This window comes from Culex pipiens, chromosome 3 (genome assembly GCF_016801865.2).
Source record: "Culex pipiens pallens isolate TS chromosome 3, TS_CPP_V2, whole genome shotgun sequence".
Taxonomy (NCBI): domain Eukaryota; kingdom Metazoa; phylum Arthropoda; class Insecta; order Diptera; family Culicidae; genus Culex; species Culex pipiens.
The window spans coordinates 92,535,842-92,563,832 of NC_068939.1; the positions used below are offsets into that span (position 1 = coordinate 92,535,842).

Here is a 27,991-nt window from a genome sequence, read left to right on the forward strand (position 1 = left end):
AAAGCCGAAAGTATTGAAATTTATCTTTAAAATTGTGAGCTCTCATTATATTTTTAGTCTGTCTGTGTTTTAAGTGTGCCAAAATGCATCAAACACGCTTTAAAATTCGACGCTTTCCCCATATGAGTGATTGTCGCTGAATTTAGGAAATCGATTTTATTTGATTTTTTTTATTTTTTCAAAAAGATAGTAAAATTTCACGAATGTTTCATTTTTCAACATTGAAAATCGGACCATTAAGTTGCTGAGTTGTTTGGGTGAGACTTAGAGAACATAACTTTTACTGTTTATTTTTCTATTACCCGATGTATCTCAGCAACCAGAGGCCCAACCTTAGACAATTTTATAGAAAATTTTCTGAACTCAAAAAAATATATTTTCGCAATTCCGTCGTGAAATAACTTACTTTTCCTGTCATTCTTGAACGACGAAATAGCCTACTTTTCTGTACCAAAAATAACAAAATCGAATAGCAACACTTTTCAAAATAAATGCTGAAAAGTTCTACTTTTCAGCACTCAAATGGGTGCTGAAAAGTTGAACTTTTCAGCACTTGTTTCGAAAAGTAACACTTTTCAACATTTTTTTTTATTTAAACGATTTATTGACAAAATACATGAAAATTTGACATAAAATTTCACTCAGTGTGTTTTTTGGAATTGCAAAAAAAATGTTGTATGGAACTCCTTGCAAAACTTGATTTTTTCAGCACTCTTCGTATTTATCCAACTCGTTGAACCTCGTTGGGTTGGGTGTGGGTCTCGTGGCGCAGGGGTAGCGGCTTCGGCTGCCGATCCCGATGATGCTATGAGACGCGGGTTCGATTCCCGCCTTATCCACTGAGCTTCTATCGGATGGTGAAGTAAAACGTCGGTCCCGGTTTCTCCTGTCTCGTCAGAGGCGCTGGAGCAGAAATCCCACGTTAGAGGAAGGCCATGCCCCGGGGGGCGTAGTGCCAATAGTTTCGTTTTTGAACCTCGTTGGATAAATGTACGACTCGTGCTGAAAAAATCCTCTTTTTGCAACTTGTTGCATAAACTACTATTTTTCAATTCTGTCATGTAACTACTTACTTTTCCTGTCATTCTTGAACGATGAAAAAGTCTACTTTTCTGTACCAAAAATAACAAAATCGAATAGTAATACTTTTCAAAATAAATGCTGAAAAGTTCTACTTTTGTTATGCTTAAAAGTTGAACTTTCAGCACTTGTTTCGAAAAGTAATACTTTTCAATATTTTTGCCTTCCTCACGTTACTGAGGAAAGGCTATAAAATCACTCGAAAAATGAACTTCTTAACTAGACCTCCTAGACCCACCTTCATGTACACATATCGACTCAGAATCAAATTCTGAGCAAATGTCTGTGTGTGCGGTGGGATGTTGATCAAAAAATTGTCACTCGACTATCTCGAGACTGGCTTGACCGATTTTGTCCCTTTTGGCCTCATTCGATCCGTCTTGGGGTCACATAAGCCGCTTTAACAAATTGTGCAGTTTAGTTAAGTACTTCAAAAGTTATGCTAAAAAACGATTTTGGCAAAAGTTCGGTAGATTGTAACAAGGGTGGTGTTCGTAATACCGTCATGTTACACATTTTTAGAAAGGTATTTGAAAGCCCTAATCAACGTGTCCAAGACATTGAAGATCTGACAATCCTATCAATAGTTATAAACACTGAAGTGTTATTTATGCACTTTTTGGAAACCGGATCTCAGATATTTTGATGAAAATCTCATGCGACCTATCATTGGAATCAAATGACCTTTTCAACTAGCATGAATTGGATTGGAGATCTGACTACCCTATCTTAAGTTGTAAGCAATATGAAGATCGGACTACCCAATCTAGTGGTATGCGTATGAATAATGAGTCAAATTGATAAAACACTGAAAAACACCGCCCTTTTGTGTCTATTTTGGATAGCACCCTTTAAATGTGAGGAAGGCACCAACCATCTAAGGGTGGATTAAGTCACTTCATTCTTAATTCATAAAAAATGCAAAAAAATAAAAATGGTCGACATCAACCGATTTCGTAGCGCATAAACTTCACGGACATAAATTGCAAAAAATATTTGCAACGGTCTTATAAAAATCCTAAAATTAAGCTTAAATAACTGATATCATTGTTCACAAAAGGTCCTATAAATTATGGGATTCTCTATGTTTATAGGACCTTCTCAAATGAAACTCTAAATTAGACCCTTTTGCTGAGCCTTACAAAGTTCAAAAATTAAATTGTCCTAAAAGTAGCCTTAACCTTTATATTTCAACATCTCTAGAGAATTTTTTTGAATGGCTTCTATAACCAACAATAGCTAATAGGACCTTTCAAATAACTCTAGATATATTTCGACATTTCGTTCAAGCAATTTAACATTTTTGGGCGAAATTTCCAACATAAAAAATTGAATTAGAACTTTTAAATTCACATCAGTTTCTGTTCAACGCCATGGGCTGTTACCAAGTTTAAGCGCTAACGTCAAACAACAAAAACAAAGCACAACGATCGAGGGGTCAGCAGATGCAAAAAATAACATCAACAAAGCAAAAATGGGTTTTTAAGTTTTGATGAAATTTGTATGTCACATTCAGAAGATATTTTTGAGTAACTTTATTGCTATTATTTATTGAGAATACATAATGCATCGATGTTCCCCTCGTCATTTTTCGATAAGCCCAGTATGCGAGCATCAGCAGTTACTGGGCTACGTGCTCAGCCCTTCTACCGATCTGGTCTGTACTCATTGATGTTCCTTTGGGAGTTTGAGAGACAATTTCGTCATCTTGTCTCACTTTTGTCGGTGAGAAAAATCACCAGTGAAAAACGAAATTTTGAAATGATTCCATCGCTGAACACCTATGTTTCAAGTAAGCCAGATCCCACAAACATTCCCAAAGATTTGGGCAACACTAATTTGAGCTTCAAGACGAGTCATGTGGAAGCATGAGGCTTAAGGAGGTATTAGAATATGACAAGTAAACAAACTCGTACTTTTTCGTGTTTGTCAGTTTGCTCGCAAACAAAGCAAAGTATATGCAGTAGGGTGGGTACGTTTTTCAAAAAGTTCTCGGATCAAGTTTTAGTATGGTTCCCTTTGTAGGGCATGCCCATAGGGACTTTCATGCCAAATATCAGCTCATTTGGTTGTAAACTGGCTGCGCGCATCAGGGTTAAAGTTTACATGGGGATTACTATGGGAAATTGGAACTTTTTGTTCAAACGCTCCTACACTGCCCCTGGTCGCATAGATGTCCCATATGCATTTTCATCGCTTTTGAGTTATTGATGCAGTTTGATTCAAAATTGTGTGCTCTTTCGAAAGAGCCTATAACATCCAGTACTTTGTTCTAGAAATCAGGAGGAAATTCGGTTTTTTGCGAAAACTTAACACGTAACCTTATGTATGGGACAAAATTCAAATGCGTTTTTCTCAGCTTGCTGTTTTTGCATATGGGACATTTATGCGAACATGGGCAGTACAGGTCTGGGAAAATCACGCGCCAACTTCTGGTATGGTCAGGCCTATGGGGAATGGTCTGGAGAATACTTTTCCAGAAGAGAGCATATGGATTCGTTGTCCCTAGACCTGGCGCATCGGCAAACAATCTGATGTCTCCGGAATCAAAGGTTTTCCCTCAAAAAGCATCAAATTTTCCGTAGCATGCTATGAAAGCTTGATAAACACCGCAACGCCATACGTCAGGCAGCTACCACGTGAATATTTAATTGCAAACCTTCTTTTAACTAGAAAATGATGATTTCGAGTAATCCTGATATTATTTAGTCGCATTCAGAATCTTTACATAGCAAATTTGTATTTTTTTTGCAAATATTTCAACCACGTGGTAGCTGCCTGACGTATGGCGTCGCAGTGTACATCAAGCTTTCATAGCATGCTAAGGAAAATTTGCTGCTTTTTGAGGGAAAACTGTTGATTCCGGAGACATCGGATTGTTTGCCGATGCGCCAGGTCTAGGGACAACGAATCCATATGCTCTCTTCTGGAAAAGTATTCTCCAGACCATTCCCCATAGGCCTGACCATACCAGAAGTTGGCGCGTGATTTTCCCAGACCTGTAGGAGCGTTTGAACAAAAAGTTCCAATTTCCCATAGTAATTCCCATGTAAACTTTAACCCTGATGCGCGCAGCCAGTTTACAACCAAATGAGCTGATATTTTGCATGAAAGTCCCTATGGGCATGCCCTACAAAGGGAACTATACTAAAACTTGATCCGAGAACTTTTTAAAAAACGTACCCACCCTAATATGCAGCCTGACGTTTCTGCAAACAAATGCAGGCAAACTGTCAAAATGTGCTAGTTTGTTAGTCATTAGGTCTATTCCCGTACTGCAGAATTCTGCAATTCTGCACAAAAACGGCAGCAGAGCGTTCCCGTACTTTTCTGCAACAAAAGTAACTTTTCTCTCAGGCAGAACTTCTGCAGTGAGAGAGGTAGAAGTTGCAGCAAAACCGTTCCCGTACTTTTCTGCAAGCTCTCTCTTCTCTTTCTTGTTGAAAAGTTACTGCAATTTGGTGTGAGATGTTGACTACACGCTTACATAAAATTTGCAAGTTGGATGAATTAAGCATTTTATTATAAGTTGTAATAATAAATGATTTTGGGGTAGTTTTTTCATGTATGGTTTTATTGAGACCGATTTTTTTTATGCTAACGATTTCAGGCTTAGTTCATTTATGTAAATGATATAGCGATTTTTTTCAGTGTTTTTATTTTTACCTGATCAAAAATTGATAACTTTAGCCATATTATTACAGCACGCTTAGTACCCCAACAAAAATTGTACTATAAACACTTTTTTTTTAGAAACTTTTAAAAGACACATTTTTTTTGAGTTTCATAATTTCAAATAGATATTTGTTTAGGAACGAGTTTAGGAATAATTTTTGATCTTCAATTGTTTTCGAATATACCTCGGAATATACTAAATATGTGTGTTAAATAACAGGTAATTTGTGTAGAAAAGGGAAGAGTTTAGAATTAATGGAAAATAGGAAACGTAGCTTTATTTGTCCGATTTAACTGCGGTTTATTCCACTTCTACGTCGGTACGCGGTCGAGTGCTAACTGCCGAGAGCAGCACAAAATTTTCTCTCTAGACCTCGGGTTCGGAACCGAGGGGTGCCTCGATCGTCCTACACGGCCTTTCCTGACATCACTTCCGGCCCGGAAGTGTCCACGGTTTGATCTGGTCTCCTGCAGTCGACGTCTTCTTCGGTCCTTCAGTTTCGTCGTCCAGCTTCCTGACCTCGTACCGGTTGTTCGGCAGAACACCGGTGATCTCGTACGGTCCGAAGAATCGCGGCTTGACCTTCTGGCCAACTCCAAACTGTGTTTTGGGGATAGCCACCATATCGCCGATCTTGTACTCCACGTACGGCTTCCGGCGTAGGTTGTAGTACTTCCGGTTCTCCTCCTGCATCTTCTGGATGCTCTGCTGCGCCGCCATTCGCAGTTCGTTCCGGTCGTCGGTGAAACTGTCTTGGACCTCCTTCAGCAGCAACTCGTGGAGCACGGCGTCTTCTTTGGTTCGCATCTTAACACCGGTCAACAGTTCGAACGGGGTCATGTTGATCGCGCGCTGCCAGCTGTTGTTCAAACACTTTTGGACCACGGCGACGTGCTTGAACCATTCCTCCGGGTTGTCCACGGACAACTTGGTGATCATCGGGATAATGACGCGATGCACTCGTTCGACTTGCCCGTTGCCACGAGGAACCCCCGTGACTATCGTGTGTAGCTCGATGCCTTCTTCGTCGCAGAACTTGGTGAAGAATCCCGACGTGAAAGCTGCTCCCCGATCACAGATGATCCGGCGTGGGTTTCCGAACGTGTCTGTGATCACCCGTAACTTCTTCACGGCCTCCTCTGCGGTCGTTGACTTCGTCGCGAACAGCCAGACAAACTTTGTGAAAGCGTCAATGACTGTTAGAATGTGCCCGTACGACTTCCTCGTTGAGGGCATCGGTCCTAGATGGTCCACGTGCAGCGTATCCAGCGGAACGTCTCCTTTCGGGATCGGACACAGTTCACCTTCCGGCTTTCCTCGTTTCTTCTCGCCGACAATGCAGGGAACACACGTGGCGATGCAGCGTTTAATCTTGTCCTCCAAGCCAGAGATGTAGTAGTCCGCCTTGATCCGCTCCTTCGTCTTCCGGACTCCGAAATGGCCTTGCTCGTGAGCAGACCGGATGATCTCCGTTTCCATCGACTCGGGCACGTACAGTCGTCGCGATTCAGCTTCGCCTTCGTAGAGAATACCGTTGCTCGTAGTGAACCCGTCGACGGAATCGTTCTGCTGCAGCGCTGTCAGGAGAGCTTTGCCTCGGTCATCCTCTTGTTGTGCTGCACGGATTTTGGCGACGATGGGTGCAGACACAACCAAAACATCCGCTCTCGACAACGCGTCAACGTGTGGCAGCTTTTCCCCAGGGCGGTGATCGATCTCGTAGCGGAACTCAGACAGGGCAACGACGTACTTGGCGATCCGTGTGTTGAGCTTCTTCTTTTTCACCGCATCCTTGAACGCCATACAGTCGGTGATGATCTTGAATGGCCGGCCGAGCAAGTAACAACGGAACTTCTTAACCGACTCGACAACAGCCAACGCCTCCAACTCGAACGAATGGTAATTCTTCTCCGCACCACTCGTCAGTCGGCTGAAGTAATAGCACGGGTGGAACTTGCCATCGTCTTCTGCGCGTTGCATCAGGATTCCAGCGAGGGCCGTCTTGCTGGCGTCTGTGTGCACCTCCACGTCACCGTCTGGTCGGAAGATCCTCAACACTGGGTAGCTTGCCAGGATCTCTTTGATGCGGTTAAAGGAGTAAACCGCTGCATCGTCGAACTGGGCGAACTTATCCTTCTTCAAGAGATCCGACAGAGGGCGGGCAATGCCAGCAAACGACGGAACAAACTTTCGGAAGTAGCTGGCCAGCCCGTAGAATCGCTGCAACTGCTTCGCCGTCGTCGGCTGCGGGAACTGCTTCAGCTTTTGGATCTTTGCTGGTGCTGGTTCCACTCGGCCGTCATAGATCGTGTAGCCGAGGTACTCCACACGACGTTGCAGGAACACACACTTCTTCCAGTTGAACAGCAGCCCTGCCTTCGCAGCCACTTCGAGCACTCGTTTTAGCATTTTTAGTCCATCTTCCTCGGATCCCGTTGGAATTATGATGTCGTCCACAAACGCCATCACACTTCCGTCGTGGATGAACTCTTTCAACACTGCACTTATGAATCGTCCAAATCCACTTCCACTGGTGCACAACCCGAATGGCGCACGCAAAAACTCGTACTGCCCGCAACTTGTCACAAACGCTGTGTACTTCCGGCTTTTTTCTTCGACAGGTACGTGAAAGTACGAGTTCTTCAGGTCCAGCGTTGTGTACACGCGGGCTTCGGACAGCTGGTCGATCTGCTCTTCCACGTTCGGCATCGGGAACTTATCGCGCACTACTTTCTTGTTGATCTCCCGGTAATCAACACACACACGGTACGATCCGTCCTTCTTCGGAACCACTACGACTGGACTCGCGTATTCACTTTCCGACTGCTGGATGATCCCCTCCTCGAGCCACTCACTGATCTGCTTCTTCACAACTTCCTTCTCCAGCTGGGCCAGACGTCGCGGGTTTTCACAAACAACGTCGTTGTCCAACAACGTTATCGTCAGCTGATTCGCGGCGACCACTGGCTTCTCCGGCGTGTAGTTCTCAATGAGTTCTAGCACTTCATCGCGGTATTGGTACGGTACCGTCACCTCGTCTTCCGCGACGTACTCCGCAACGCGGCGAATCCACTTCGCGTCGGCGTCGGCCGGTTCGGCGTCGCTGGGCCGATACTTCTTCACACGCACTTCTCCCGGGCTGATCGAATAATCGACGCCGCTGAGAAAGTCCATGCCGATCAACACCTGCATATCGATCGCTTCGTTTGGCACGACGTAAAAGCGAATCGGGAACTCTTCTTCACCGATTGTTGCTGTGAGAGCAACCTCACCACACACAACACGAACGTCACCGCCGAATCCGCGCACTTTCATCGTCGACTTTCTCATCTGGACGCCGTTCTCCGCGAGATCCGTCCACAGATCTTTCCGAATCAACGAAATTTCTGCTCCCGTGTCGACGATTGCCGAAAACTCGCGCCCGAACAGGTTCAGCAAAACGCCCGGCTTGTCGCCGTTTACTTTCTCCACCACGTTCACTTTTTTCTCCTTCTGCTTCACCTTATTCTTCGTGCACTCCTTCGACAGATGACCAAAAGCGTTGCAGTTGAAGCATTTCGGTCCGTCGCTCTTCTGTGGGCACTCTGATGCGACGTGCGAGGCGTCGCCGCAGTTGAAGCAGTGCTTCTTCGGGTCACTTTTGACGCTTGCTTTGTTCTCCGTGCGCGGCTTCTCTCTCTTTTCGTCCGGCTTCGTCTTCTTGCGGGAGTTCTTCGTCACCTTCTCGTAGTTCAGCAACTTCTCCTTCAGGTGGCGAATGGTTTGTGCCTCGTACAGCAGAGAGCGGTGAAACTCGTCGTCGGTGATTCCATCCACGATGTACTCGCACAGGCTTGGCTCATCGAGGTCAATGGCCAGCGCGATTCTCTGCATCTCGTAGATGTAGTCTCGCGTCGTCTCCGTCGGCTTCTTCTTCCGATTTCCCAGTGCAGGGTTGTTACGGACGGCGCGGATCGCGCGGATGGCGCGGATGGCGCGTATCGCGCGGATCTGGCGCGGATTTGCTGGCAAATTTTGCTCAGGCGCGGATTTCGCGCGGATAGCAATTTTGATAAACAAAATAATTGAGAACGATAGAAATTCTTTCAAATTACAAAGGAAAATATTATCAGGAATTAAATGAATTCAATTTTTTTCGTTAAGTGCGAAAACATCAATTTCTAAGAAGTTGTAAATGAAGAAAATTTTCTTCTAAAAATTATTGATTGCTTTTTTTTTCCTAATACGAAACTTTGAAATAATCTTTAAGGAGCGATTTTTTTTTAATGTATTGAGATTTGTTATATAAATTTAACATAACATTAGAACTCATTATTTTTAAAACATCTGCTTAACAATTCAAAAAATACCAATTTTATTAAAATCAAAATAACAAAATTCGAAAAATTACAGAATTTTAAAAATTTGAAGCTGTGAAACTTTTTAGATTTTCTATGTTTTTTCAATATAAATTTTTTTTTTAAATTTTTGGTTTATTGAAAAAAATTAAAATTCTGTTGTCACTCTGATTAAGGTAGAATTGATTCTATTCCCAATTATCACAACATGACGAAATCCAATTAGAAATCTGCTAAAATCTTCGTCTAAAAGCAAAATGTAATGTTAAAATTAAAAAAAAAAATAAGAAATCTGGAATTCAACAATTTGAAACTCCAGAATTTACATGTTCAAATAATAAAAAAAAAAATCATAATTTGAACTTATAAAACTTATAGACTCAAAAAACTTAAAAGAAGAATTATTCAATTGAAAAATTACGAAAATATAACAATTGATTTTTTTTTGTTAATTTTTAATGTTTTAAGAAAGTTTTTAAGTTATCAAATTATTAAATTATTAAATTATTAAATTATTAAATTATTAAATTATTCAATTATTAAATTATTAAATTATTAAATTATTAAATTATTAAATTATTAAATTTTTAAATTTTTAAATTTTTAAATTTTTAAATTTTTAAATTTTTAAATTTTTAAATTTTTTAATTTTTTAATTTTTAAATTTTTAAATTTTTAAATTTTTAAATTTTTAAATTTTTAAATTTTTAAATTTTTAAATTTTTAAATTTTTAAATTTTTAAATTTTTAAATTTTTAAATTTTTAAATTTTTAAATTATTAAATTACTAAAGTACTAAATTATTAAATTATAAAATTATTATTTTTTTGCCATTTTCTTAGTTCGGATCATTTTCGGAGTCATATTTTAGTTTAGAGAAATTTAGAGAAGAAAATAATAGACATTTCGTGTTTCGATTTTCCAGAGTTAAGTTTTGGCGAGAATTATGAAGCATTAAATCCCTAGATTTTATAATTTGGTGATTTATTTTATGGTTTTAACTTTTTTTCCTGAATTTATTTTTAAAGCAACGATATTTAAAGTGTTGCAAAAAATGCTAATATTGTTTCAGAAATGGCAATAAAGTTTCCATTTGGTACAGGTGGGATATGAACCCACAACTGATCAACGGTACTGATCCAAATGCCTTCTGTATTATTCTTTTTTCGTTTAAAATTTCATTCATTATGTTACTCTCTTCTATGTTTGTCGCGATTTTTTTTATATGGCGCGGATTTCGCGCGGATCGGGGTTTAGGGTCGGCGCGGATCTGGCGCGGATTTTTTTTCGACTTTTCCGTAACAACCCTGCCAGTGTGCGGTGGACGTCGCTCGCCCGCACGAACGGAGCAAACTCATCGATGAGCGCCTTTTTCAACTTGGCGTAGCTGCTGACGTCCCGAAGAGAGAACACAAACCGACGCGCCGTGCCGGTTAATTTCTTGCGAAGCATAATCATCTTATGCTCGCCAGTCCAACGAGCCGACTCCGCAACTGTTTCGAGCTGCTGCAACCACACTTTCACATCTTCGCCGTCTTCGGCACCGAAACTTTCGATGCTCTCTTCCATGTCGCGAAACGAATACACCTGCGGTCGTTGGTGTGTGTTTCGTCGTGCCTCTCTTTCATCGTTCGCGTCGTTTCCTCTCACGGTAGCGTCGTCACTGTCGGCGTGTGAGTCGTCGTTCTCATCAGCGTCGCTCTCGTTTTCGTCGTTCTGCTCGTCGTGGACCGAACCATCATCGTCGTCGTGTTGGCTGCCGTCGTCATCGTTGTCCTTTCCGTTTGCAGCCGCTTGATGATCGATGATTCGTAGCGCCATCTCGTTCTTGCCGCCGTTCGTCGGCAAGCCTAGTCTTTCGCACTCGCGCACAAGGCCAATCTTGGTGAAATTTTCACACAACTCTTCGACGGTCGCCATCTTGTCGTTCGGCTGGCGTCACTTTCAGAGTCTTTTTTCGCGAATTTTGTAACGATTTCGCGCACTTCGCGTAATTTTCACATTAACTCGCTTCCCGGACGAGCCCCCATGTAGAAAAGGGAAGAGTTTAGAATTAATGGAAAATAGGAAACGTAGCTTTATTTGTCCGATTTAACTGCGGTTTATTCCACTTCTACGTCGGTACGCGGTCGAGTGCTAACTGCCGAGAGCAGCACAAAATTTTCTCTCTAGACCTCGGGTTCGGAACCGAGGGGTGCCTCGATCGTCCTACATTTGTATTGGCAAATAATTATGTATACCTTTAACGGTGCTACCAATTTGTATTCTTACATGAACCAAAAAAAATGTTATTTTGTCGAAATTAAAATTCTTAAATTGTTAAATTCTTAAATTCTTAAATTCTTAAATTCTTAAATTCTTAAATTCCTAAATTCTTAAATTCTTAAATTCTTAAATTCTCAAATTCTCAAATTCTTAATTTTTTAAACTCTTGAACTTTTAATTTCTACGCCATCTTGAATCATAATAAATACACATTATTTGAAGTCATATTTTAGGTTAGAAACTCAAGTTTAGAGGATTTATAGATTGGAAATTTTGACTGTTCCTATTTTATTTATATTTGAGTTTTAAAAATTTTGATTTACAGAATTTTTTAATTTTACGTGTATTTGAAATTATAATTTCTTTAAGTTTCTTCCTTTTTATTTTTAACTGTAGCTTTTGAATTTGTTGTGTTCTGAGCTCATAAATATTAAAACAAAATGTTATTTTAACCCTCTAACGCCCAGAGCTGTTTGCTTATCGTAAAAATAGTAAATGGCTTAATTTTGGTACAATAATGCAGGAAATACTTTACTTTGACCCACAAACATCGAATTGGGGCAAAAAAGTAGAATTTGAAGTGGTGCACCAGAGCACCATCAGGAAGATGAGCAACTTTTTTTAAACCACAAAATCTCGTTTTCTTCAAATCTATTGGTTCATTTGTTTGAAAACGCTTCGAAATGTGTTAAAAACAACTTATTCTATGCTGTAAGACCATATTTCTGAAGTATTAACTACAAATTCTAAAATTTCTGCATTTTCAGGTTTCTTTGATTGGCTCATTCAAAACCCACAAACAACCATTTTCATAAAAAATGAGGAAAATAATAAAACTATCGGTCTAATAACAATGTTTTGTCTTGTTTATGAATAGTCAAAACGTTTATAAACTTTTGTTTTGATAAAAATAAGCTTTTCCTGTAATTTAGAAAAAAAAGTGCTCCTGAATATTTAGTTGCTCATATGCCTAGGTGGTGCTCTGGTGCACCAAATGAAAAAGGTTGAAAAACACTTAAAACCGGTCCAAATTTACAATGTTATTCACAGAAGTTTTTGTCCAAGGTTCAAATGATAGCAAAACATTTTTTGTTTCATAAAATTTTGTGTTTGGTAATTTTGACGGGCTTTCGTAAACAAGTCTTATTTATTTCCCTAAAATTGGCCCAATTTTGTTTACATTTCACACTGTAACTTTGATTGTGTTTAGCCAATTTTGATGTAATTTGGGGAGATGTTAGTATGTATACATTCTACATGAACACCTGCAACTTAAAGCACCATGAAAAGTTGTGTCAGTTCCGAGATATTTGAGTTCAAAGTTTTGGTGCTCTGGAGTAACCATGGGCGGGAGAGGGTTAATTCGATTTTTTTTCAACTTTTTTTTATTTTGATTTTTTTAAATTAAGATTCTTTTTGAACTTAAATCATTTTGAAATATTTAGTTTTTAATTATTTGATTTTTTGAGCTCAAAGCTCAATTTATTGTTTTTTTATTTTTCTGATATAATTATTTGCATTTTTAAATTTCTCAAATATCTGATTTGATGTTTTTTTTTAAGTTTCTTGATGTGGAAATATTTTTTTTATATTTTTAACTGTGGATTTCTTAATTTCCAGATTGCTTTATTTATGTGTATCAAAATTTTTGAGTTTTTGATCATTTCTATTTATCTATTAAACATGTATTTATGGTCCCTTCTATATAAAACTTTGTTTTTATTTTTTATCATATTTATTAAACGTACCTGCCACTCTCATTTGTAAAATTGTTTACCTTATGTAAAATTTTTAAGTTGTTTCTAATATATGATTTCTACCTAAGCATAATTAATTTCTAGTTACTCAATAAATAATACATCCTTGATTTTTTAAATAAAATGTTGTGCTGCATAAAACAATAATGTCCCAGTTCAAGAGGTAACCTTCTTTCAATTACTTTTTTTGTCAACCATATTTTTTTAATATTTTGAAATAATTAAAAAAAATAATACCCAGTTTGAGTAAATCCACTCAACTGTGTACAATGTTGCAGAAAAAGTACTGGAACGCGCTACCCAGGCAAATTGTTTGCCGCTTCTCTCCTTGCAAAACTTCTGCAAAAGAGAGAGATGAAGAGAGCGAGCTGAAAAGTACGGGAACGTGCTGCAAAAAAGTGACTTATGCTGGCTGCAGAATTCTGCAGAAGCTGCAGAAATTCTGCAATTCTGCAAGTACGGGAATAGACCTATTGTCTTATACAGCCATTCCACGTCAAACAGGAAGTCTCCAAATCAAAAGTGCTCCGATTTGGCTCAAATTTGGAGTGGGGGTTCTTTGACCCAAACAATTAGGCCCTATTTTTTGTTTGGTGATTAGGGTGCTCCTCTCCGAAATAGGGCAGGGTAAAAACCCAGTTTTTATGTTCAAAAATTCATAACTCCGAATCTACTAATACTCTACTACTAATAATCTTTCTTTTAAGTTGAGGCGCTCTAAAATTGGTTCAGCCGTTCCAGAGATATTTGTGTATTTTGTGAAAATCAACGAAACATGCAATTTTTTGGACTACCCTATTTCGGAGAAGAGCACCCTAATCACCAAACAAAAAAATACGGGTCTAATTAGTTGGGTCAAAGAACCCCCACTTCAAATTTGAGCCAAATCGGAGCACTTTTGATTTGGAGACTTTCTGTTTGACGTGGAATGGCTGAATATCTATCACCCTTGTTGCTTGGAATGATTTTCAATCTCGATTTCGATTCAAATTTTTAATTGATGGATCAATCGCTTAAGACATTTGGCTACAAAAATGTAGCTTTTTCATAAAGTTTTCCTAAGCCTCAAAGATTTCCCAAATTCGATTCCCAGCTGTTACCGCGCTAATGAAATATTTTACCCAAAATCCATCACCGCAACAATAAACGCGCGCGCCAATCTCACGAGTTACGACAAGACCCGGCTTGACCAACCGGTGGTTACCTCACTGGCCGGCCAGCAGAGTTCGCGAACGACAGACCGAGACCAACGACGATGATGACGATGGACAAGGCAAGATAGATGACCACTTGTGCCGCCTTTTACTATGCCCAACAACCGGTCGGTTGGTGATATCAAGCTGGTTATTATTAGAAAACGGTGGCGGCCTGACGAAAAATTCCTTCCCTCCCCAAAGAATCTGGCGTTCTAAGATGCGAAACTGTGGTTTGGTCCCGGGAACTTTTGCTCCTTTTCTTTTTTCTTCGCGCTCAAGAGTCTCACCCAAATGTACCGAGAGGGAAATATATATGTATTATTTTTTTTTAATAATGAGCCTTGTGTCGTTTTGTCGTTGCCCAAGCGAGTTGTTACCGGCAGTAGATCATATTGTCCTTGGTCCGTGTGGTTCTGTGCGTCCGGAGTCGATCGTGTGGTGTGTCCCATCGGGGGAGTTACGTGGTTCCGGGTAGCAACACGTGTCTCCAGTGTCGTCTGCTTCAGCTTATTTATAGCGTCGAGGTGAACACAGTCTTTGGTCTAGGAAGAAGATCCCAGCATGTCGGACGAAAACGTGTCCCAGGACTCCGTCGACGGAGGTGGAGAAAAGAAGAACGACCTGCGAACGCAAGCAACAGTGATTGGTAAATGAGGCTTTGTAAACTTTGGAAGAGTACTCTGATCGGTAACTTTGGAAACAAAATTAAACTGGAAAAAATCGTGATGTACGTTAATATTTAAAAACTCGACTCGATAAATAATCATTCAACCAAATTATGTTCAATCTCGAATGTCATACAAACCGCGAATGTTCTGTAGTGCACTACCTCTCAGAAAAAAATGATAATTCTATTATATAATTTTAATTGCTTTCGTTTGCTATTTATAAATGTACATTTTTAACGACACCAAAGCCACCTGTTGAGGGGTTTCAATGTCATTGGCGATCTTGTTCGCGCACTCTGCACACATAATGTATTGTACATTGTACTTATACTTAACTACAGTATACTTTGTAAAACAATGATATTTTGTTGTTGCAGCAGTCGTTAAACAGCAATCATTGAGAGAGTAAAATCGAAAGAGAACAAAACTCTCTTCTCTCTTCCGCATGATAGCGGTGAAATGATAATTCAAATCAAAGGCTTCTGGCTTCTACGGATCCACAGAGCTCGATAGGACATTTTGCATGGTTTTTTCAGCCGTTTCTCTGGTTGTCAATATCCAAGGGCCGTCGAGGAAGAGAATCATCAGTTTACAGAACGATGCAAAATGAAGACTCGATTGAAAATATTTTTTCTTGATACCCAGCTATGAAAGAGAATCATGGCAACGTCCATCAAACAAAAACAAACTAATGTCAAACACCCTTCAAAGCTTCGTTTCGCCAAGAAAAATGTCTATGCAAGCCATGAGAAAGTGAAATTATTGACAACCGGAAGAGATTTTTAAAGCAAACAGAATCCAAGGGACCGTCGCGGAAGAGATCCTTCAAGCAAGGGAAAATATTGAGGAATGAAGATAATTGAAGTATGCAGATTGAAGGGACTGAAGAATTCATCGATAGATGGAGAATAATTGGCGGATGTTCGAACACAAACTCAAGTTCACGTTGAGTTTCAAACTTTGGTGACTTCGGATTTGAACCGTGGTTACAACAAATTAAAAAAAAACCTTATTTGTCTGAAAAATTACATGGATTTTAATGAAATAAACTTAAAACATAATCAAAACTAGTGTTTTGCTTAAACTTTTTGTTTAAGACAAATGTTCAAGCAATTGTTCGTCGAACCCGACGAAACCTGTTTCAGACAGAACAGTGTTCAAGGTCAAACACGTTGAAGCATATATAATTTTGATAAAATCCACATAATGATAAAGTAAACAAACAAAACTTATTTGTTGTTGTATCCATTCCGTTGCTTGTTTAGCTTTGATCAAACAATAAAACTTTTGTCCATTTGATCCAGAGTCTAGACTGATCTCAACAATAACAAACTTCACCCGCGAGAATCGTCCGTTTTGCTCAGAGGTTTGACCCGGAGAACAATATTCAGCTTGTGGAGCATGGTTTTGAACCAAAATCCCACATTCTGAGTACCCTAAGGGCCATCCATTCCATTCACGAAACATGCTAGCAGAGCCGATTGTGGACAATTACTCATACAAGAACTAACTTAATCCATCGGAAGGCCATCGAGGGATCTGGCCACTTTGGGTCTTGTTGCCGGAATATTCCGGTGGCTCTCAATCATTCCGGCAGTCCTGCCTCCGCTTGGGCTGCTCATTGCTACAGGTCATCTGCTTTTCGACCAACTGTTCTGAGCCGCCAGGCCATCTGCTTCCAGGTCCAGATTGATGTTTACTTCTCGGCGTCCAACAATAGACAACGGTTATCCCATAGAGTTATCTACGTGCGCATGTATTGCGTGTACGTACACGAAAAAGATTGAGGTTAAATTTTGTACCGGCCAGCAAAACAAATGGCGTGCTAGTGTGAGTGAGATCGGGCTTAGATAACTCTATACCTCATTCGCTTTTTGTTGCAACGCTCCCACGTAACATGATTTGTTGTGTTGCATACTACTTCCCAAACACGGACAAGAACTTCAAGTGCCTAAAAGTGAATGCAACACTGTAACGTGACATCTCCCCAAAAAAATGGAACGACATCGCAAATAGAGTTTAAGACAAAGTTCTTTTTCAAAAATATGACAGAACAAACTTATTCAGAATTCATAGGCTACTGAGATGGAAAATCAAGTAAGATGGCCAACACATCTTTTCTAACTATGAATAACTAAATATTTGAATGATTTGCATAAAAACGTTATATGAAACTCGATGCAAAATTCGATTTTGAATTTGTCGTATTTATCTTACTCGGCAGTGCCTCGTTGCACTTTGTTGCATGAAGTTCATTCTAGATTGTTTGTTTTTAGGTTCCCGATCTTTTTTCATGTTTATAACGTCCAGCTCTATCTGTTCGAGAACTTTGGCGTTGTTCACCGCCTGTTCAAGCGTCATGTCATCCGTACATTAGCTCATTAGCTCTCTTACTGGATCTTGGGACATACAATTTCCGCGCGATCCCTTACGTCCTTGTGTGTCTTTGGATAGAGGATCTGCTGAAGTTTCCGTAGTCTCTTTTTCCTCTTCTGGTTTGGTCATATTACCCGTACTTTATTCATACCTCGCGTTGGTCACTGAGAATTTACAATGATTTACATCGCTTTGTATACACTATATACCGGAAATACAATAGCAATCATTATAAAAATTATGCGAGCAAATTACACAAAATCAAGAGTAACGTCTTATGACATAATAGAGTTGTCTACCAATTTATCAATACCATTTCAATCATGATAATTAATTTGTATTCACGTTGGAGTTTCGGTTAATCTGGGACCAATTCCTGGATACCCGAAGAAAGGCCAAATTAAATATTTTGTTGAAACTCCATTGCCCATCATGTTGCATATCAACCTTCATTCAATTCAATTTCACGACGATGTAACAATCTACTATAAACGCCGTCTCTAATATATCTTGGCCACTCCGGTACCGGGAGATTGTTCAAAGTTTGGGGCCAAGAGGACCTCAATACCTAACATGTGACATTGTTAATCAAAGAGAAGGTTGAAACATACAAAAAATACTTTCAATGCAGTAATAAAAATCTAATTAATGCCTCTCTCTCTCCTTTTTTCTCCCCTCCCAGGTGGTGTTGCCATTGTGGTTCTCTACCTGGCCTTCGGCTATGCCGCGCAGATCCTGTGTAACGCGATCGGCGTCGCCTACCCGGCGTACGTCTCGATGAAGGCGATCGAAACCCGCACCAAGGAGGACGACACCAAGTGGCTCACGTACTGGGTCATCTACGGCGTGCTCTCGGTGTTCGAGCACGTGTCGCTCTTCCTCGTCCAGGCCATCCCCTTCTACTGGCTGCTGAAGGTATGGGAATGCTTACTGGTGGGTTTGACTTGTTTTTGAACGTTTTGTTTTGTTAATTTCAGTGCGTGTTCTTCATCTGGTGCATGGTTCCGATCGAAAACAACGGCGCCAACTTCATGTACCACAGGGTGATCCTGCCGTACTTCAAGAAATACGAAAAGAGTAAGTAATCAAGCCAAATTTGTGCGTGCGCCAAGGGAACAAATCAAGCAATCAAGATCAAGAATTGTTTGGTAAGTTCCTTACATTCAGCTTACATTATAAGAAGTGAGCCCCAAATCAGACCAAATTCGTTAAACCTTTAATCATTCCACTAAGGAGCGGATGAACTGCTTGACCAGGCTGCCGGTAAGATCAAGCAGGTGGCCGGTGATGTGATCTCCAAAAAGCTGTCATAAACATCCAACCCTTAACTTAGCTTGTAGCAGCAGCGAATGCGTGTTTATGTGGTAGCGTTAAGATTTTATCCCTAGTTTAGTGAGACATTTTTACCCATAATTTGCTCTTCATTCTTCTTGGTTGAGGGGAGGCCACTTTTGCAAACCCTTGCGCACCAAAACCACGAAACTCTCGACCACAAACTTAGGCATTTTGCAATTATATTCTACAAATTTGGACAATTGCTTATCACTAGTAAAGTATTTAATTCGACCATATGTGGCAAAAAATATTGTAAAAACGACAAGTAGTTCAGCTTACCAAAAAAAAGAAACAATGCAAAAAAAATCGATTAGCATGGGAACACTGCAGCAAACAACAGAGAAATAAACATTGCCTTACTTGTCCACAAATTGTAAAACTCTATTCTCTGCACTCATCACACTGGCCTAGGTAATAAACGAGGGTGAAACAGAAACAAAATGCCATGTTTTTTTCCTTTATAAAAACTTCAAATCAATGCAAATCAGCAGCAGACAGATCGCGCGACTCACCGCTTCATTTGGGCGTGTGAAAAGAAAAAAAGACACTCGAAAAGTATGGTTTATATTTTAAACACAAACAAACAAAAAATCTGTATGTAATAAACAAAAAAGGAGGAGGTAATCGATGACACACAAATCTGATTGGTGGTACTTTGTTTGAAAGAAAGCCTTGCGTGATCTAGCCTAACAAATTAATGAGTATTTTTAATGACAGGCGAAATACCATCATCTTCAAAAAAAAGCATACACATAAGCATAAATGTCCCACATGCAAAAACATCAAGATCAGAAAAACGCAAAGCAAGTTTGTCCCACACATAAGAGTACATGTTAAGTTTTCACGAAAAAAGACTGGCTTTCCTCCTGATTTCTAGAACAAAGTACTGGATGTTTTAAGCTTTTCTGAAAGAGCACACGATTTCGAACCAAACTGCATCAATAACTCAAAAGTGATGAAAATTCATATGGAACATGTACGCGATCAGGGGCAGTGTAACCATAGAAAATTCAATAATACTTACCTTATAATATAAAATTTTAATCCGGTTCAAATATTAAATTTTATTAAATTTAAACAGGAACAGCAGCTTCCAATAATCTGGAGAGGTGGTTGGTGCCTTCCTCATATTCATAAAGTCAATACATTCAGTAAAAATAGCAACATTCCCCCTTAACATGTTAAACAAATCAACTTTATTAGTCATTTCTTTTGATAGGGTTCGCAGACCTTCAATATTTCTGGCTCATCGGCAAGGTCTGATAAAAAAACCTATCCAACGATAGTTCACATGGAAGATTCAGACAATATTTCTATCACAATATCTGAAATTCGGCCTCCAGGTCGCATGATGGACCCGGACATCATTTTTATTAAAATATCTGAGATCCGGCCTCCAAAAAGTGTATAAACTTAAGTGCTAATAACTTTTGATAAGGTTGTCAGATCTTCAATGTTTTGGGCTCATTGGAAAGGTCTTTTTAATACCTTTCTGAATTTGTATAACATGATAGGGTTTCTTGCAAAAACCACCCTTTTTACAATCTTCCGGACATACGTCAAAATCGTTTTTTTAGCATAACTTTTGAAGTACTTTACTAAACTTGCTGATTTAAAATACAGACCTATGGGACCCCAAGACAGATCGAATGAGACTAATACGGTCAAAATCCGTTCATCCAGTCCGGAGATAATCGAGTGACAATTTTTTGTCCACCCACCTACACACATCCACACAGACATTTGCTCAAAACATAATTCTGAATCGATATGTATACGTGAAGGTGGGTCTAGGTTGTCAAATTAAGAAGTTCATTTTTCGAGTGATTTTATAGCCTTTCCTCAGTAAGGCGAGGATGGCAAAAACTACTTCTAATCTCACTTAGTCACTCACATCAACGCCCACTGAAAATTTCGGCTCGAGCTTTGAGTCGATCTAGCTCGAGATCGAGATCGAGGCCAAATGGTCAATTTGATGCGGTTATGCTAACCTTTTTCTTAGTATGTTTTGCATATTTTTAACATTTCCCGTGTTCCTAATCCTTATTCCTTTTCATGGTTCTGCTGGCTTTTATGGTTCTGCTTCCTATAATCAGTTTCTGGAGACATCTAACTTTCCTAGATAAGTGAATAGTATAAAAAATGTCGTTCAGATTAAAAAAAAGAGCTCAGAGTTTTTCAAGCAACTCCGTATAAATTAAAAAGAAAAACGTTACTTAATCCACCTTTAGGTGGTTGATGCCTTCCTCGCATTCATAAAAATGAATACCCTACACAGCCTCAAAAAAGTGTAAACTGTAAGTGTAACACTTATTTTTATCAAAATATCTGAGATCCGGCCTAAAAAAAGTGTATATAAAACACTAAAGTACTTATAACTTTTGATAGGGTTGTCAGATCCTCAATCTCTTGGGCTTTTTGGAAAGGTCTTTTGATTACCTATCCAACGATGGATTGCATGATAGATCCGGACAGCTTTATCATCAAAATATTCGAGATCCGGCCTCAAAAAAGTGTAGAAATAACACTTAAGTGCTCATAACTTTTGATGGGGTTGTCAGATCTTCAATCTTTTGTATGCATTGGAAAGGTCTTTTAAATACCTTTCTAACAATATGTAGCATGACGGGGTTTCTTACAAAAACCACCCTTTTTACAATCTTCAGAAATTTAGCTAAAATCGTTTTTTAGCATAACTTTTGAAGTGCTTCACTAAACTTCATAATATTAACTAGGGTCTTGTGGGACCCCAAGACGGATCGAATGAGACCAAAACGGTCCAAATCGGTTAAGCCAGTCCGGAGATAATCGTGTGCATATTTTTCGGTGCACGGACTCACATCCAGACACACGCACAGACATTTGCTCAGAATTTGATTCTGAGTCGATAGGTACACGTGAAGGTGGGTCTACGAGGTCGAATAAGGAAGTTCATTTTTCGAGTGATTTTATAGCCTTTCCACATTGAGGTGAGGAAGGCAAAAATCGGTACTAACATATCCGAATGGCTTAATACTGACAAATATGACCCGACAAAGATTTTCCAATTTTATCCAGACGTGCCTTGGCTTGGGATCATACCAATCGAATCGTATGTATCTTGAACGGGTGTTTTGCTTTCCTCATCTTACTGAGGAAATGTTACCTTTCCAACGCATCGAAATGATAAAGATATGAAAACCCTATCGATAGTTATAAGCAAACTTCCCATGCGCCAGTAACAACGCACACCGCATGTTTGGTTTTCTAGCTTCGGTACGAGCCCGAACCCATTTGTGTGTTTGTTTTTTGTTTTATCGTACCAGCGCACCAAGACACGCTCGACTCGTGGGTTCGGTTTCATGTCTGGTACAAACCGGTGGTATTGAACCCGGTTTGTACCGCCAGCGCATACCACGGTACGTACCACGGCTCGTACCGAGTGAACCACCTTGGCTCATACGCTGGGTTCATGCCACGGGTTAAGGTAAGAATAAGATTGTCCGTCAGGCCTGAACGCAAACGCAAATTTTGCGCCTGTCATCATAGCCTGCCGGTCATCGACCATTGAACAAAGCAAAGTTGATGGAAAAATCGAACTGGCGTTCACCATTGAGTTGAACGGACTATCTTGTTCTTAGCTTTAGTGCCAGACACGAAACCGAGCCGACGAGCCGAGCGTGTCATGGTGCGCTGGTATTGTACGATCAGTTCCTAGCTGGACTCGGTCGCTGGAAACGACCGGCGACTTAACGACCGACGAAATAGGCGGCGGGCCAAATGCGGGCATAAAAATGTCAAAATCTCTTCCCCCCTCACTTCGTCTCAACATCCAGCTGCAGCTTTGTTGACAAACAAACGGAGCACGCGGTCGCATGATGGCGACATCGAGCCAGAATTTCGGGGTGATCATGTGATTAAAAATTAAAGTTTTTTCAAGAAAAATAATATTTTTCCGACCGAATAAAAAAAATGCAGCAATTCCATTTGAAAAGAGCCTAAACCGAAAAAAAGTTCTCCGATCGGGCTCAAAATTTTTCTGGGGGTTCCTTGGCCAAAATAATTAGACCCGTATTTTTTGTTTGGCCATTAGGGTGACCTACGCCGTGTTAGGGTAGTCTGAAAATTTGCCATTTTCGACATTTTTCGCAAAAACCTCTTTTTTCGAAAAATCATATCTCCGCGCCATTTCATCCGATTTTAACTGTTTTAGACGCAAAAGAAAGGTGATGAGTTTGGCTATTTGGGAAAAATAGTAAGCAGTTTCAAAAATCTTGCTTACCGTTTGAAAAAGTCGCATGAAAACTTAAAATGGCGTTTTGACCGTGTCTGGGGTATCAAAATTTGTGTAATTGAAAGACGCAACTTTTGGTACCATAACATCTATAGGTCATCGCTGAAATTTTAAAGTTATCGCAGTTTTAATGAAAAAAGTTGATTTTTTGCCGATTTCATCATTTTCCCGTTTTTGCGCGTGGCGCGTCGAAAAACTCAGTTTTTATTTTCAAAAAATCATATCTCCGAAACGTACGGTTCGACATCGCCAATTTTTTGATATGTTATGTGAAATTTTCCGAGGAATCCGATAAAAATATTTTCAGACACAGACCCATTGATCCCGAAACCTTCAGCATTTTAAGTTTTCATACGACCTTTTCAAATGTTAAGCAAGATTTTTGAAACTTCTTACTATTTTTCCCAAATAGCCAAACTCATCACCTTCTTTTGCGTCTAAGACAGCTAAAATCGGATGAAATGGCGCGGAGATATGATTTTTCGAAAAAAGAGGTTTTTGCGAAAAATTACGAAAATGGCCATTTTTCAGACCACCCTAACACGGTATTGCCATATCTTTGGTACCTTTCTATTCCGTCGGGAGGTCTTGATTTCGATATTTCTTTTCAGTTTTGCATACAAACTCTGAATCTGAACCGGTGGCGGCCCAACAAAAAGCCGTCGAGATGAAACCGAATACTTCACAGGAACATGAAGCTTCAACCCACCCGACCGAACAGGAGACGACCCAACCTAAAACATGCGAGATTAAACAAATTATCACTTCAGAGCATCAGCCAACCAATCTAGCAATGCCATTGTTAACGGGTGAAAATTCAAATACTTCTCCAGAAATTCCTCCCGCGTGTTAAAAATGATCTTCAAGACAATTCCATCTTTTTTTTAACAATACTGCTGTAAGTACCTGAACTTCAAAAACACAACAAGTTTATTGAAGTAAATTACCAGATGCAATAAAATTTCTGAATTAACTAGTGTAATCAATAACCAGAAAAAACATAATTTCGTCTATTTGAAGAAGACTGAAAAAGATCCGTATTCCTATAGTTTTTGTTGGAAGTCAACCCTAAGTGCGGCCCTGGTGATTAGTTTAGTTTAGCTTTAGGCGCAGTAGGCTTTGCCACGCGCATCTTTTATATAAACACCACCCACTCTGTGTTAACACTCTTTCCCCGAATAAACGCCAACTCGTCAGGTTGTGTGGCCCAGCACATCGCGTGGCGCGTTGCCAAGGAAACCGCGAACGGAAGGAAAAAGTTTTTCCACGTGCGCGGACACCCGGGAAGGTGACGTAGTTTTCGCGATCGAAAAGTGAGTTAAGTTTTTCGGGAGTAAGACGCGAAAAGAACTGTGCGATGGAAAACGAGTTTGTGTCGCACGTGTTCGACGGGACGAATTTCTCGTGCTGGAGTTTGCGGATGGAAGCGGATTTGAAGGCGCTGAAACTCCATCACTGTATCCTGCGGACGCTGGAGGAGGAATCGTTTTACCCGGTGGTTGCGGAGGAAGGCGTGGCGGAGCGGGTGCGGAAGGAAGCACTGCAGAAGTCCCGGAAGGAAGAGGACGAAAAGTGTAAGTTGTTCCTGCTCAAGACGATCGCCGAGCCGCATCGGGAAGTCGTTCGTGGAATGTCATCGCCGAAGCTGATTTGGGAAGCTCTGGAGGAAGTGTCGAACCGGAAAGCAGCGCGTGCCGGAAGTAACGGAACGTTTCCGTTCAAGTGTCGCGTCTGCGGGAAACCGGGGCACACGAAGGTGGACTGCCCGTGGAAGAAGAAGGTGAAACAGGCTGCCGGAAGTGTGCAGCAGCTGAAGAAGGGGAAGGCGCATGCGGCGGAAAGCAGTGCCGGTGCCAAGGAAGACGTGCCGTTCGTGCCAGAAGCGGAAGAAGCCAACAATGAGGAAGCAGACGGAAAGTTCCGGTGGGTGCTGGACAGTGATGTTTCCGAGCACATGGTTGGTGATTGGAATCTGCTGGTGAATGTGCGTCGGATGGAAACCCCGAAGGTGGTCAACGTGGCCGAAGCAGGAGTGACGCTCGAAAGTCGCTTCGTCGGAGAGGTGAAAATGAAGGCCGGCGTCGGAAAAAGGACGTTGAACTGCACGGTTCACGACGTCCTGTACGTGCCTGGATTGACGACGAATCTGTTCTCCGTGGAGAAGGTGGCTGAGCGCGGAATGGAAGTCTCGTTTGGCCGGAATCATGCTCGCATTTCGAAGGACGGAGATGTCAAGTGCACTGCAACGCGGAACGGAAGTTTGTTCGTGCTTGACGTGGAGCTCGAAATGTGTGGATCGGACGTGGTGGCTGAGTTGGAGAGTCAAGAAGAAGTGCCGGAAGATAAAGTGTGCACGGACGATCAACTCGACAGTGAAGAATCGGATGCAGATGACACAGTGCAAGAAGAAGAAGAAGTACCCGAAGAAAACGCAGTACCAGAACTGGAGGAAGCTGCGGGAGAAAGAAGAGGTCGCGTGAAGAAGCATCCGGCAAAGCCCGACCACGAGTTGAAGCTGAAGTGGCCGGCAAGGCTCGTGGATGAGATTCCCGACACCAATGAAGTGCTGCAGAAACGCGACGACTGGCCGCTGTGGAAGCGCGCTATCGACGACGAGTTGCGGTCGCTTGAGAAGAACCGCACGTGGGATCTCGTCGAGGCACCTGCTGGTCGCCGAGTTTTGTGCTGCAAGTGGGTGTTCAGGATCAAGAAGGAAGAAGATGGTATTGCTGCCAGGTACAAAGCTCGTCTCGTCGTGACGGGGTGCTCGCAACGTGCGGGGTACGACTACAAAGAAAAGAACGCCCGAATCGTCGCTCGTGAGCTGCCGGCAGAAGCGGTGGAACAGCTGCACCAGACAGAAGTACGGAAGCCTCCAGGATTTGAGAGGGGGAGTAAGGTGCGAAAGCTGGACAAATCGCTGGTTGGCTTGAAGGCGCTGCAAAACAGGCAAAAGCGGTACAAGTTCCGGTTGCTGTTCAAGAAGATCTCGAAGCTTAAAGGAGCGCAAACGGAACGAGACCGTCGATCCGCTGCTAGGAGTTGCGGACGGAGACCGGGGAAGCGACGTCGTCGATCGTCGCTCAACATTCGGTTTTGCCTGCGAACCGATCGGAACCGCCATCAACTCTCCGGTGGCAAGTCAAGAGGAGAGCAAGTACACTACGAAGAAGATCTACAAAACCGGAAGCGGATGAACCTCGGAGCATCCGCAACAACAACATCCGTGATAGCTGGCCAGGAAGAACACGCCAAGTTGCCAGTTCCTCCTGACAAGTGACCAGCTCGCCGATGTGTTCACCAAGGGCCGAAGCTGTTTCGACCGAGTAGCTTCGAAGCACTTTAGGTTTGAGAGGGGGTGTTGGAAGTCAACCCTAAGTGCGGCCCTGGTGATTAGTTTAGTTTAGCTTTAGGCGCAGTAGGCTTTGCCACGCGCATCTTTTATATAAACACCACCCACTCTGTGTTAACACTCTTTCCCCGAATAAACGCCAACTCGTCAGTTTTTACGATTTATATTTTAACTAAATGACTATGTTTCGGTCCTAACTACTAGCTTCTGCGGCATCTTCGGATTGCTTCTTGGCCGCCTCCAGCTGTGCCACCTTCTCTGCCGTTTGTCTGTTTCTCCAGGCGTTCATGTAGGTTCGGGGATGGACCGGAAGTAGACCGGCAACACCTGCAAATTCAGAGATCAAATTGCATTAAATTGCACCAATAAATTAGGCTGACGGGTGTTACCTAACAGTTCCGCGACGGGCGTGGACAGATGGGCGCCGCTGCCGAGCCAGTAGCGCACGCGCTCAAAGTTGAACGAAACCAACTTCTCGTTGTGCTCGTTCGGGATGGGGTCGTACGTGCCGATCTGCTCAATTACCGGCTGGTACTGGCACTTCCGGCGCTGCAAAGAAAGCCTTCATGAGAACAAACGCAATCAAACCGACCGCGTGAACAGCACAAACCTCCATAACCACAATGTGAAAGAAGGGCCGGTTGGTGCAGCCTTGTCGGGCGAACCGGATGATTTTTGCCGATTTGGCCCAGAACCGACCCGTTCCACTGGCGGGGATTAGAGGCATTTTGTTTTAAACTGGCCCTGGGACAATTCCAGCAAAATTACCAAGATTTTAAAACACACTTGAATAACTTTGTTTTTGTTTTGTATCTTGACAATTGAGCAAAAAAATCGACTGTCAAAACTAGAGGGCCTATAGACGTATCCAGTTTGAAATGGCCGCTAGGTGGCCAATGGTGTTAGAAATGACAGCTTTCATGTATTTGAATATGGGAGCTCAGGAAAACTCAATTTTTAAGCAATAAAATGATTATTTATGATAAAAGTATTGATTGATTAGGTGCACAAAATGTGTCTAGAATATTATTAAAATAAAAACTGTTCGAAAAATTTGCAGTTGAGATAAGTACACCATTCGGTTCAGCAGGAATTTTGGGCATCAAAAATATATAGTTTTCATATGTTAGGTGTTTTATTTTAGAAGAAAATTAACAAAAAGTATGAAAATCGAGACATTTAGTATGGGAGATGTCAAATCTCTCACCATCAAAAAGCAGCGTTGAGCTTTCGCTGGATTTGTCTATATGGAGAGGCGAAATGTCACTCTCAGGGTTCCAATCGAACTGTCAAATCGGGGTTCCAATCGAGCAACAAGACTATGCAAGAACAAGGTTGGAATCAATTTAAAATAATTTTGGCCAAAAAAACGAGATTTTTAGCAATCACAAGCATTGTAAAACTGTTATTTATAATAATCTGGTAGTTTTTGTTATGTTTGTGCTTGTTCGGTACAAGAAACGAGCCAGCACCAAAGAAAACCCACAAGTTTTCCAACCTTAAATTTGAATGACTTTGGGAGTTTGAAATTTCTCTCGGAACATTTCATTTCCCTATGTAGGTCCCTAGTCAAAACGAAATTCTCTCGCGAGATCAGGGCTGGAATGTCGACAATCTCTGTACTTATTCAGAAACAAATCTGCAGAACATAGTATTGCATTTAGGAAAAAAAAAAC

At 41.0% G+C, this 27,991-nt stretch overlaps 2 protein-coding genes across 7 annotated transcripts in view; one reads left to right on the forward strand and one right to left on the reverse strand.

Moving 5' to 3' along the window:
• The window catches only part of LOC120430836 (receptor expression-enhancing protein 5-like), a 31,337-nt gene extending 7,459 nt beyond the window's left edge, over nt 1-23,878 (forward strand). For 2 of the 6 annotated variants that reach the window (XM_052710046.1, XM_052710045.1), the window contains 3 exons: nt 18,038-18,270; nt 18,333-18,432; nt 23,575-23,831. In XM_052710046.1, the coding sequence (XP_052566006.1) occupies nt 18,038-18,270; nt 18,333-18,432; nt 23,575-23,816 (575 nt within the window). In that variant the 3' untranslated portion in view covers nt 23,817-23,831. Of the gene's footprint in view, nt 1-14,655; nt 14,958-18,037; nt 18,271-18,332; nt 18,504-18,588; nt 19,330-23,574 lie in introns of those variants that run through there. The other 4 variants (XM_052710047.1, XR_005607744.2, XM_039595950.2 and 1 more) reach the window with 4 other exon arrangements.
• A 2,584-nt stretch (nt 23,879-26,462) lies between these two features.
• On the reverse strand, nt 26,463-27,144 carry LOC120430837 (probable 28S ribosomal protein S16, mitochondrial). The gene is made up of 3 exons (XM_039595953.2): nt 26,926-27,144; nt 26,705-26,864; nt 26,463-26,642 (listed from the first exon to the last, which is right to left on the reverse strand). Exons 1-3 carry the CDS (start codon nt 27,040-27,042, stop codon nt 26,509-26,511), a joined length of 411 nt encoding a protein of 136 aa, XP_039451887.1. The 5' UTR covers nt 27,043-27,144; the 3' UTR covers nt 26,463-26,508.
• Between the last annotated feature and the right edge of the window lie 847 nt (nt 27,145-27,991).